Source organism: Acanthisitta chloris, unplaced genomic scaffold (assembly GCF_000695815.1).
Source record: "Acanthisitta chloris isolate BGI_N310 unplaced genomic scaffold, ASM69581v1 scaffold24739, whole genome shotgun sequence".
Classification (NCBI taxonomy): Eukaryota; Metazoa; Chordata; class Aves; order Passeriformes; family Acanthisittidae; genus Acanthisitta; species Acanthisitta chloris.
In genome coordinates, this window is record NW_008691204.1 from 1 (window position 1) to 13,529 (window position 13,529).

A 13,529-nucleotide genomic window follows, 5' to 3' on the forward strand; every position below is an offset into this window, starting at 1 on the left:
AGTCTCCCTGTTCAGCCAGGCCAGTCCTTTCCCCACTGCTCACCTTCTGGCACAGGGACAGCTGCTCCTGCCTTCAGTACTTCCTTCTTCAAGTATGTCCATCCCTCCTGGACCCCTTTGTTTCCAAGGGCTGTTTCCACACTTTGAACCAAAGCTTTGAGCAGGCCAAAGTCTGCTCTTCAGAAGTCCAGGGTAGAAGTTTTATTGATGGCCCTTCCTGCATCCCTGAGTATCAAGAACTCTATAATTTCATGGTCTCTGTGCCCCAAACAGCCTCCAACCACCACACCTCCCACCAGACCTTCTCTGTTTGTGAACAACAGGTCTAACAGGGCCTCACCCCTGCTAGGCTCATCCACCAGCTGGAGTAGAAAATGACCCTCTATGCACTCGAGGAACCTCTTGGACTGTCTTTTCTCTGCTGTATTAAATTCCCAGCAGTCATCTGGCAGGTTAAAGTCACCCACAGGAACAAGGGCTGGTGATTTTGAGCCCTCCACCAGCTGCCTGCAGAGTAAATCATCACCCTTATCATCCTGACTGGGTGGTCTGTAACAGACTCCACCAAGATGTGTGGAGTTGTTGGCCTTCCCCCGATTCTGACCCACAGTCAATCAACCTCGTTGTTACTGACCTCAAGCTCCACAGAGCCAAGAGACTCTGACATACAGAGCCACCTCTCCTATTGCTTCAGGACTCCTGGGGTAAACCTACACTGCCAGTAAAATGGGTACACACCTACACTGTTTTACTATCAACCATCTCTTGGATTTCACTTTGGACTCTTGTCAGCTAGTGCTCACCACTCAAGGAAGAAGACATAGGTCACATCAGTTACTTCTCTCCTTTCTCCACTCTCACAAGAGGATATAGATGAAGCTACATCAGCTATGACTTTTGCCTGTTTTATCCAAAAGCACACAACCAGAGTTTCAGTCTTGATCTCACAAATTATTTCTGACACTTTGAATGAGAAAAGCACTCCAAAAATAGCAACTTCCTAATGCCACAGGAGAGTGGAATCCAAGTCCTAAGTAGCATCTGTGCCAAAGAGAATTAGTCCTCAAAATATGGAGGTGAGCCAGTGCACACCAGCTGGCTTCAGGACCACACACCAACCCTGAGGGCTGCACACAGCCCTGCCCGTATCATCCACCATCCTTCACACAAACACGGGTGTAAGTGGGGAGAGGAGCAGCCCTGCAGGGAGGGACCTGGGGGTGCTGGTTGGCAGCAGCTCTGCAGGACTCAGCAGCAGCCTGGGCACTCAGGAGGGCAAGGCCCATCCTGGGGTGCATCCAACCACCACCACCAGGTCAAAGGGGATTATCTCTCTTGACTCAGCATTGGTGTGGCCTCACCCAGTGTGCTGTGTGCAGTTCTGGGCACAGAAATCACACTCAGAGCTGTGAAATTATAACCATGTAGAACTGTAGGTATGTACACTTACTTCCAAGCCCCCAGACCAGCCTGCCAACGGTCTGCAAACATCAGGACTAAATTTAACACCTTCATTATAGCTTCTTTCACAAAGCTCACCTAAAATAACAATTAAAACACAAGGAGTAAGTCAGAAATACATCGTAAATCATAACAATTTTCACAATGACACTGCCACACAAAGCTATCGCATGCCATTTAATCTGACCTGTAAAAAGAATCTCCTAAGTACTGTGTGGTTCTTCCAAATTTAAGATATGAAACACATTTGTTCTCCAACTGGTTTCATGTCTGAGTGCTTCCACGAGGACTGTGCACACACAGTGTGTGGGAGAAAAGGCCACAACACTCCAAGTACCTCCATTTCCTGCCATAGCACTATGTATAACCCTCCTCACATTACTAAGCCTCAGCTTGTTCAAAACCTCCCAAGTCTCAGAAACAAATGAGTCATGTAAAATCCAATATAAAGGACTTCATTTTATCTTCTCTGCTTGAGAGAACTGAAGTGAGCCCAGCAGGGGAAACTGGATCTCAGTGTTAACCCTGCAAAAGCTGCCACTTCTCAAGTGTGTGTGACCTGCAAAACACACAGCAGAAATAGCACTAAACTCTTTTCTAGTCCTGCTAAACACAACATACCAATTTTTACCCACCTTTTCTCTCAGCAAGCATCGATCATGGATTGTAGAGAGGTATCTGTAATGAATCTTTATCAATTGATCTAAATCTTTGGCTTCTTCTACTTGATGCTGAAACTCCAAGCCAGTACTGTGAAGAATCTTAAAAAGACAACCACAGTCATTAAATTCAGTGTTGCACACAAGTGATTATGACTTTCTTCCAATTTATCTTTTAAGAGCCTAAAGTTGCATGATTTATTCACTCCTCTCTCTCAAATTTAAGGCTCAGTCTCCAAATTACCACCAACAGCAAAAATGTCAAGCTCTTCTCATAATTACACACCATTCCTCATACAAATAGGAATCCTGCCACTACAGAAGGGCAGACAGATTGTTCCTGGAGGAGCTGATCTGGAACAGACTAGTTTTATTAAAGACCAAAAAAGGCAAAAGCTGAGCAGATATGAATCTACAGGCACTGCCTTTACATTTCAGAAGTCATGTACACACTGTGTACTAGAGATTTCTGAGAAGATTCTGCTTAACTAAAATATCTGCAGCAACACTTTTGTAAGCATAAAAGCTCTTAGGAGAGTAACAGCTTACAAAAACCTCTTTTTACATGACTGTGCTCCAGTCCTCTAGCACTGGGAGAAACAGTCAGAAACAACTAGTAATATCCAAAGATAACTCCTATGTATGTAGAACTTCTAAACTGATTTAAACCCACCAAGTTAAAGCTGAATCATGTCTAGCTCACAATCATTTTGCAAAAAGGACATTAAAAAATAAAAGGCAAACTCTTATTCTAACGTTTTAAAGGAAAATAATACTGCATCTCCAGTTACAAGTCCTTAATATAAAAGAAATGGTGATACAAGACAAACCCTAGTCATGATGTAGTTGTGCAGGCTGTTAACAAAATGCATGAGTTTCACTCTCAGGAGGAACATGCGATGTATTTGTTGTTTTATACTTTCTGTTTGTGGTCCAAAGAGAGGAAGTGTTCCTTGTTCTAACAAAGCTCCTTCCTTAACTTGTGGGTTTTCTGCAGCAGAGACTAGTTCTGAAAAGAAAGAGCAAGACTATTGCAAGAGTGTTATATTGAAGTGTTTATGGAGACAAACAGGAGCTAAAATGTTTCTTAAAACTGAAATTTGTTGTTTCTTATTATTCTGCACACACTACTGATCTATCAGATGTTATGCAACAACACACTCAACACTTTGACAGGATCTGTACAATGCAGTTTGATAAATACTAGAATGGAAAATTTAAGAGCTAAAGATTATGTGAAAGGATAAAACCCCCACATTAAAAATAAATGTGCATACTATCTCCACCCAGGAGAAAAGACTTAAGCACAAAGTCATACCCATAAGGTTTAAACAGCAGAAAAGCACATACTTTTAGGAAGATAATTACTTAACTGATGTTCAAAACATAGATCAATCCATCAACTTTCTCATTTATTTTTCTAAGACATTAATTCTGCGTCCACTTAACATGAGAGAGGAAGAGTATAAATCAACCTGGTGAAAGAAATACTAAGAAACTGCTTTCTATAATTCCCAAATATTTAAAGTGCAGCTTGGACTATGCATTCCTAATGATGTGACTGTTTCAGTCTCAAATGGTGTATTCTTTTCATCTTGTTTTCTTGTCTCCAAGGTATTACTCATAAAAACTTGGACTATATATGAAGCAAAACATTAGGGTGTGGCAGACAGCTCTTCAAACTGCAAGGTCTGTAGAACCAAGCAACAAGTCTCCAACACAACTGACTAGACTTGAATCAAAGAGCCAAAGGGAACCCAGGACTAGGACTGTCCCTAAGGCTGAAAGGAAGAACATGCCCTGCTTAATTCATCTACTTTGTGACGCTAACAGAGATCAGTATCTTACAGAACGAACCAGATCTCTATCTACGTCACTTCCTGCACAAAGCACGAGGCTGTTGATACCCCCAGAGCACATAACAAGCTTATGGAGTGTCTCTCATTGAAGAAGTATCTTACCATCGAATCGTAAAACATCTAGACTGTACTTGGCCCACTTGATTTGCAGTAAGAGCAGAAAAACTTGATTGTAAATTTTTTGGCACTCTAAGCTTATAACTATATCCACAGGCCAAGGAACCTAAGAAGAGGAGAAGATAATCAAGACAGAAAATGTAAGTCACTTCAATATGACATTTCAAATTTGTTCCAGAGTTAAGAACTACAGCAATATTAACTCCCTACCTTGTAGCTCAGTGTCAAACCATCTAAGGTGTGGACAGGGAGTTTCTTCTTTGCTGTATCAACACTTTCAAATGATATAGACAACCTATGCAAGGAAACAAGAGATGTTCTAAATTAGTAGTTAGTTTCTCTTTTTAATAAAGTTTCTTACTTCTCAGTGCCAACTGTCTGATTTAATCTGGAGGACTTGGAGAGCAAAGACAACAACAGCTCAAAACCTCATTAAAACAGAATAACTTACTAAGTACACAATAATTAGTACTGTGCTGTGCAAGTTAAGTACATCAATACAGGTAAGTGTGAAAGAAACATAACTCGAGTGTGTTTTGCACCTTACCTCGTGCTGTCCTCAGGATAGCGTTGCCCAACTGCTTCTTGCAGTTGGACATTTAAGAAAGCAACATTCTGCCAAGTCTCCTTTTCTCGAATTTTGTCAAAAATAGATGTATAGAAGTCATACATGGTATCTCCAGCTTCGAGCAGGAAAAAGTTTCTCATTGCCTGTAAATATTCTACAAGCCTAAACAGGAACAAACAGAACATTTCCTTAGCCTCATCATACCAGTGAACTCAAACACAACTGTTACAGAAGCAAAAATCTTAGAGCTCAGTATTGAACACAAACGTAACCAAGTCCACAGTGAGCTCTTTGTTTAACCCTCAGAGACCTTTCACACCCATTCAGGTAGGACAGGATAACCATGGCATTTTGCCCTGTCAGCCTGAACAGACCCACTAACTTCACTGGAAGTGCCCATGGCATTCAGCTATCTTACAGGTCATTCTCAGAAACAGCTTAAGAGTTGGGAAATCCTGTGCCTCTCCCCACGAAGAACTTAGAATGACAATGCTGTTAAAAGTACTGTTTGAAACAAGAGATAGCTTTGCTGTTGATTTAGATAAACCAAGTTTCCACCCAAGAGTCTGTCATGTTAGATCCCACTTTCCTTCTTAATGATTTTATTGTTGGTTATCAAGTTGGGAGCAGAAACACACCATAAATTTGCTTCTTTTAGTGATGGCATACTACAGGTAATTAAAAATAAGTTAGGGGAAAACAAATCTACTCTCTTACCTATAATCCTTCTTCAAAGTTTGCATCAGATTGCCACAGCATTCCAAGTATTGCTTGTCTATGTGTGGATAAAGACAAGACCTCAATGTCAGTTCAAAAGTCTGGCAGGTCACGGATTCTGAGGATCTATCCACACACACATCCCCACCAGTAAACTTCTCGTGAAAGTCACTCTGTTCCAAATACAATCTTCAAAATAAAACAAAGTACTCAGAGAAGAAGTGCCATTATTCATACAATGCACAAAAAAATGTCATATCACCAAAGATTTTAATCCAAATGGGATCCTCCGCTCCAAGCAGCTCTCCAACTCCCTGCCAGGGCTGGAGAGGTGTGGGATGTGTGTCCTGCCAGGGCTGAGGGAGAGGAGAGAGGGAATGGCCTTGAGCTGAGCCAGGGCAGAGCCAGATTAGATGTGAGGAGAAATGTTTTCCCTGTTGTGGTGTTCAGCACTGGGATATTGCCCAGGGAGGTGGTGCAGTCACCATCCCTGGAGGTGTTTCAGAGGTGTCTGATGTGGCACTGGAGGATCTGGGTTAGGGTTTAGAGTTCCAGCAGGGACAGGTTAATGGTTGGACTCGATGATATGATCTTAGTCCTCCAGCCCTGATGATTCAATGGTTCTAAGATATATGGTGCAGGAGTAATAAAAACTGATTCACAGCTATAGTACATATCAAGCCTGTTATGTGATCCATCATACTGTTCATGTATCACCACACGTAAGGATATCAAATGGACAGCATTCCATAATCACATAATTGCATAAGGGATAACTCTGAGCCACAGCATCAAGTTCAAACGCTGTACAGATTCAATGGTTCTAAGATATATGGTGCAGGAGTAATAAAAACTGATTCACAGCTATAGTACATATCAAGCCTGTTATGTGATCCATCATACTGTTCATGTATCACCACACGTAAGGATATCAAATGGACAGCATTCCATAATCACATAATTGCATAAGGGATAACTCTGAGCCACAGCATCAAGTTCAAACGCTGTACAGCTTCATAAACAAATCCATTTTCATAGGAGCTTTTAAAACTACATTGTGCATATACAGCAGTTAGATGAACTTCCCAGGAAAGAAAAATTAAAGGAAGCAAATAAAAATTAGACCAACAAGCACAAAACAACAAACCAAACAAAAACCACTCCAGACATGAAGAACTGGTTTGAGGGATCTCAAATATGGGGTCCCTATATACTACCTGTAAGACTATATGATGAGGAGAGACTATCACCTACATTTGGTAAGTTTAATTATTTTTCACAGAAAGGATCAAACTATTATAATATTCTGTAGAAAGCTGCTTGTGAGCTGAACCCACTGGAAGAGCAGCTTGGCTCATAGCAGCTATTGCCTTGATAGACTGGGTGAGTCAGACATTCAATTAATGTAACAGTTTGGCAAACGGAACAGTCCTAACGAACAAGGGAAGGAATAGAGTCTTATCTACTATCAAATATGATTTTTTTAAATAAGCTGCTCCTAGGACTGAAATGAAAATATGCAAATGGACAATCAGTGTTTAGGAAAAACATAAATAGCTGTTTTCTCATGTGTAGTCACAAAGTAAGTAAGATTTCCAGCATTTGTCTTTCCTGCTAATTTCCAATCCATTTAACACTTCTCCAGGGCTTCAATCGGTGAATTTTTTTCACTGTTTAACTAAGCACAAGAGGAGTGTGTGTTTAGCTCCTATCACTGATCACTGGTGCTCCTTTTTATTCTGTGCCTCTTGTTTGCAGCAGCAGCAGCAATGAAGACGTGGTGCAGCAAACGTCACCAGGCAGAACATCCCTCTCAGTAACACAGCAGGAAGATTATTCCTTTACCTGGCAAAATTGATAGCCAGCAGTGGGTCATGGACATCATCCAGTTCCAAGTGCCTCTCTGCTATAGACTGCATCTTTATCAGGCTCTGCTTCGTGGCCTGCTGCTCGGTGATGCTGCCTGGGGGAGACTCCTCCCCGCGCCGCAGTCGGCACTGCACCGACTCCAGGAACAGTGTGTACAAACTCTTCCTCTCAGCGTCTGCATGGGGAAACAGCCCGGGGTAAGCTCTTGGTCCAAGACAAAACAGCACCTGAGCTAAAAGAACAACTCCAGAGCCTAACACGATGACGTTTCAGACACTAAATTCAGAAACAAAAGACCCCTCAGACACAGTTCAAATGGTAGGACTAGGCCAATGCCTCAGGTCAGGCATATGTTTGAATGGATTGATGAATGAGTGTCTGGAACAGGAGACATTTCTGAGACTTGGAAAGAACTTCCTACTTCAGGTGCAATGGCAGTTAATTCTTAGCACCTGCAAGCAACCCTTCAGTTTTCACTGGAATAGATGATGTTTTCACACCAAAGGGGGAAATACACTGAGTCTCCAAAATAATGTAACTATCTCGACTTCTAAATATCAACAAAAAGCCACACAAAAAAATTTGTTTCCTTACAAGTAAAATTAAAAAAAATAATAAAAACAACCCCTCACTGTAATCCCCACTGGGTACAGTGTTCTACTGTGTTTTGTAATCACTCAAGATATTCAGGCAGAAGCTTTCCCTGTTCTGGTGGTGAGACCGTGGCCCAGGCTGCCCAGGGAGACTCTGGCTGCCCCAGCCCTGGCAGTGCTCAGGGTTGGGCTGGACAAGGCCTTGAACAACACAGTATAGGGGGAGAGGTGGCAGGAGGGGTTGGGATCAGGTGATCTTTAAGGTCCTTTCCAACCCTCAACATTCTATGATTCTAAGGAAAGTATCCTAGATATCCAAACATCTTTCATGTACTTACAAGAAAACGTTTTTAAAATAGAAATTCCACATGCTACCTCAGAATTACTGAACCACTTAGTAATGGAAAACAACTATTTAATAAAAAAAAAAAATCCAGCTTTACTATTAAGAACCTAATACCTTGTTTTGTCTCGTAACAGCATTTGTTCTGCAAGTACATGAAAACAAGTTCAAGAAAAATTTAACACAGTAAAAAGAAAAGGAAACACTCAATGTTTACTCCTTTTGCTCTTTTCAGTTGTTTGCACTGGAAGAGTGTTCTCCACCAAACCTGAAGCTGCAAACCATGTGGCACTCAGCACAGAGTGCATCACTCTGCAGCCAGGTGTCAGGGTCACCAGGAGGGCTGACAGCCCTGGCACTCACCCCTCGACGCCGCGCGCTGCGGAGACTCTCTGCACTGCAGGTTCTTCAGCAGCTGCATGGATTTTCCAGCCATGATAATCTGCTTTAGCACAGGTTTCAGGAAAGAGACCATGGTGTGCTGCCTGCTCGAAGGGGCCTGATCACTGCCAGAGCTGGCACTGGCATTGTCACTCATCTTCTCCTCGTTCTCCGTTTTTTCCGACACGCTGTACAATGTGTAGGTAGCATACCAAAAATCTCGGTGATTAACTGGAACGTTTTTGTTTCTGTGAAGAAGTAGAAGCTCCTGAGTATTTCTCTTTACAAAAGATGAAACTTCATTACGAGAAGATGTGTATCATTTTTTGCTAGGCTTTGCCTGTCTCTTGGAACAGTCACAAAGCACTTCCAAACTACACAAAATTAACTCACTCCTATCACAAACTATCAAGACACTCTGAAAAGGATGACAGCTTTGGCAGGATAAACAATCAGCTCACAGGGGATAAAACAACTGAACCACCAAATAAACTCCCCAAACAAAGCAAGAGAAGTAATGACAAATTTGCCAGAAGTTTGCTATTCACTGTGACTTGCACACTTAATGTCAAAATGATGAGTGACTGACTTGCAGATTTATTTAAAACCCAAAATTGAAGCAAATACTACTGGGAAAGCTGAAAAATTCTAGAGTAGCTACAGCTCAATTTGTAGTTCACTTTGGTCTTTTGTGTTGTTTACATCAGATACAGTTTGGTCTTTGAAGGCAGATGAAAAACAACCTAAAGTAGATAATTAAAATGAATCACAGCTATAAATACAAGTTGAAATCAGCCCTGTTGGTAGCACTGAAAACACAACTGTAAAACCAAAAGGGAAGTCAAGTAAGACTTAATAAGGATGTCAAATATCTCAGCTGCTAAGGATTTATTACATTCATACTAGAGCTGTTTTCCTCATGCTCACTTCAACACGTCTTAGCAGACAGAGGTTCAATTAACTTCGGCAGATAGGGGAAAAGGGGTTTGTAATTACAAGCCAGAACTCTAATTTCTATATTCACTTTCCACTCCAAGCTGTCAAAAACAGGACCAGAAGAAAAATAAACAGCTCAAAGTTTAGTGTGCAAGTAACCCAAGACATTGGCTGAACTTGTAATACAAGTCGGTAGCAATGAGTACTTGAATTCTAAATAGCATTTGATTCAGAATAACTACAGATTAGTATAGGAATTTAAAAGTAAATTTTGCAATTTTTGCAAGTATCTTGGTTTGGAAAAATGGTGAATTGCTTTTCAAAAAGTCAGCACACTCTGAGTCAGCCTGCTCATTTCTTCCTGTAGATGGAAACAACCAAAACAATTGATTTCTATTCTAGAACTCTACCTGCTACTGTAATTGTAATTGTCTACTGTAATTTCCCTAACAGGAAGTTCAAGATAAGTTATAAAAGTCTGATTAAGAAATTAATTCTTAAGCAAAATAACAAACGTGAAAACCTACCTTTACTGTCACCCTTTGCTTTCTAGGTTCTACAACAGGGTTACCTGCACAACGTTTTGTGTGTCTCTATCAGCATTCCTACCTCTGAATGATAAATTCCTTTGCAGGATCAAACAAATTACCATGGACTATCCACTCATCCACTGTCTGTAAGTATGGCCTCACAGTTTCAACCCAGAGAGAAAACAGAAGGGACACCTGAATTCAAAGGAAAAAGGCAAAATTAGCCAAATGTTTTTATACAACATGGCAAAGTCTAACCTCTGAACTGTGCAATGATATTTTATAAGGTACACATAACTACACTGAAGGATTTTTAAAGATCAAGTGTACAACTATAAATTATAGCCTTAGCAGTTTTAATGGGAGCCTACACTGTGCATGCTTCCACTTGTTACTTTTGTCATCACAATCAGACCCAAACAGCATTTTTTCTCACTTTAATATCTCTTAAACAGTAAGGGATAGTCATAAAACACACTACTTTTATAACAGAAAACAGGAAAAAAAGAAGGACATAATGACATGGATTACATTTTCAGCAGTACAATCAACAGGTTACTATAAAATCCCAACCCCTACATTTCAGCATTAACTGAATTATGCAGCTGTAGAAACAGAAGGAGGCAAAGCTTTTCAAAGCTCCCTCTTTCAGAACAGCTTCCTGGCCTCTTACTCCCCACAGTTCCTCCCCTCAGTCCTAAAAATCACACTGCTGCTGATCTCAGAAACCTGATTTTGTCCAGGCTGATCAAACTCCTGTTGATGTTACTGCATTATGGCTCTCACCCTTGTCCTCAGACCTCTGCAGCTGGTGGCTAGTGTACTCTGCCACCATAAAGAAACTTCAGTCAGTACATTTTCCAGGGTGCTGTTCAGTTAAGGAAGGAACCATGTTCCCTACCGTTTGCTCAGATGCCTCTCCAACACTGTCATGTTCAAGGATAGATTTGTACAGAGTGTTAAGCAGATGAGATGCTCGTACGACATTTCTCGTGTCAGGAGGCACTTCTGCTACTCCTGTGCTGAAAACCTTATGAAGAACCTTCAGCTGCGCCAGTCTGGGAGACAACTTATCTATCACTATTGAAAGTGTGACTGTTTTATCTGAAAAAAAACAAACCAAAAGAACAACCAAGATGTTTAAAAATAGTATCCAACAGAAAATCAAATGTTGTCGGTGTTATCAATTTGTGTGTTTCCCTCCTGCCAAACTTCCCTTGCACTGTACCTTTGTTGATTATGCATTTTTCCATTTCAGTGAGCTCTTCTTTAAAGCTGATGAAATATTTATACAAAGCCCACATGAAAGCTTGGTAGGTTCTGAACGGGGCTTCAGTAGTCTTCTTTGGAGTGGAAACTGTTCCGTGCACCATGTTTTCTGGGCTGTGTCCCATCACCTCATCAATGAACTTCTGCAGCCTGAACACAACTTGGCCATATGCTGCTATCTGCTCCAACACAGACCTCAGGCAATTCTAGAAAAAAACCCCACATTTTAGAATCAGCTAATACAAATTCTATTCTATAAAGCCGAAAAACTGAATTACAACATTATCTTTAGGAATTAAAACTTTACAAAACTCTGCCATCTCTATTGCTACATCACATTCTCAGACACAGGAACAGCACACCCAGTTTTATTATGCCAGATGCTCTTAATTTAGACAAAAGACACAACTGTATAAATGTGATTTTTCCACAAGTAGTTTAATTTCCTATATCTCCAAATTGCATCTTTCTAATGACATATATACACAGCTGAGATTCAGACACAACTTACGTGGGTTAAATGAGTTAAAATTATATCATTCCGCACAGTCACTTTTCCATCATTCAGCTGAAATATAAAAAGCTTTTTCACTCCTGAAAGTAGCCTTGAAAAGAAACAGAAAAGAGTAGTAATCGTCCCCCTTAATGGACTCGTAATTATGTAATTAATAAAGGAATCAGCTCTCCCTTGCCTAGGAGTTTATTTTCTTCAAGTTAACAGACCACAGATCAGGCACAATGCTATTGGCACACTGTTGTTGCTAGAACAAGAACAAGAATACATTGGCATCCAATAAACATCACCTAAATTTTCTTTCCAGTTGAGATAATTTTCAGCTATAGGATGACTCAAACCTTTCTAAAATTGGACACTGTATTAAAAGTCTACAGGGGCAGGACAAGAACAAGTTGGTTCCTCTTAACAATTCAACTTGAAGAATTGATGCAAACAAGAAGTAGTAGGGCACCTTCTTCTCTGTGAACCACAGAATGGCCTGGGCTAGGAGGGACCTGAAAGATCATCTAGTTCCAACCCCTCTGCCACGGGCAGGGACACCTTCCACTAGAGCAGGCTGCTCAGAGCTCCATCCTGCCTGGCCTTGAACACTCCCAGGGATGGGGCAGCCACAGCTCCTCTGGGCAACCTGTTCCACTGCCTCAAATGTGAATGGTTAACACACATAAGCAGTATCTTTACTGTCAGAAACAGCACAAACTAAAAGCTCAGTAATAATTCTTTCTTCAGACAAATCTTCAAAGACAGATCTCATTTCCTTGAGAGGCAAACTGGAAGCTGAAATGCAAGCTTTGGATGCTTTCTTACCAAAGAGTTTCCCGTATAGCCTGAGTTTCCGTGACTAGTGTTCTCTCCTCTGGCACATACAAAGGATCACTGGTGTACAAGTGGTGGTCCCTTGGATAAAAACAAAATAAAGACAATTAAATGGCTGAAATAACAGCTGAATCACCCGAAAATAAGAATAAAGCAATAATCGTAGAATCACAGAATTTAAGGGCTGGAATGGACCTTACAGATCATCTAGTCCCAACCCCTGCCATGGGCAGGGACATCTCCCCACTAGACCAAGGCTCATCCAGCCTGGCTGTGAACACTGCCAGGGCTGGGGCAGCCACAGCCTCCCTGGGCAACCTGGGACAGGGTCTCACCACCCTCACAGGAAAATCCCTAGGCTTCCAACAGTAAAGATGCTTGAAAAAGTCAGTATTTAGCATTGTATGGCAGCAAGGAATCCGTAAGTGACAGTGCTTTCTCACCAGACTGCAGCCAGGTTGGAGTGCAAGTGCAAACTGTGTGAAAAGCGAGGAGCTCTTCCTGTCCAGTACTGAGGCACCACGTGCTGCTCCAGCCAGCTGCGAGCGTCGGGCTCACCCACTGAAAACACAGCAGGCAGGAAGGTATTCTCATTTGTGCAGGAAATGCTTCCAAAACACAGGAAGAGGTTATTAATAGGCCTCTCTGCTCAGCTGCAGAAACACAGAGCTCATCAAATGAGTTACAATTTACAACTATTTACACTTTAGTGCACTCCTAGATACAATGCCACTGCACAAATTCATTTACACAGAAATGCCACATCTCCTGAACATTTCAAAAGTCTCAAAAAGTAAGCTCTACTCTGCACTGGTGCAGCCTCACCTCGAGTCTTGCAAGCAGTTTTGGACACCACAATATAAGAAAGACATAAAGCTATCAGAGTATCCATCA

At 41.4% G+C, this 13,529-nt stretch overlaps 1 protein-coding gene across 1 annotated transcript; it reads right to left on the reverse strand.

Moving 5' to 3' along the window:
• Positions 1 to 1,446: 1,446 nt before the first annotated feature.
• Positions 1,447 to 13,243, reverse strand: TUBGCP5 (tubulin, gamma complex associated protein 5; the record flags this gene model as incomplete). The annotated part of the gene is made up of 15 exons (XM_009082155.1): positions 1,447 to 1,539; positions 2,097 to 2,222; positions 2,951 to 3,129; positions 4,082 to 4,202; positions 4,307 to 4,391; positions 4,644 to 4,826; positions 5,382 to 5,570; positions 7,227 to 7,425; positions 8,550 to 8,815; positions 10,113 to 10,228; positions 10,935 to 11,137; positions 11,262 to 11,508; positions 11,814 to 11,907; positions 12,627 to 12,716; positions 13,079 to 13,243. Coding segments are annotated over 15 exons (2,356 nt in total), but the record flags the coding sequence as incomplete, so codon positions are not given.
• Positions 13,244 to 13,529: the final 286 nt, after the last annotated feature.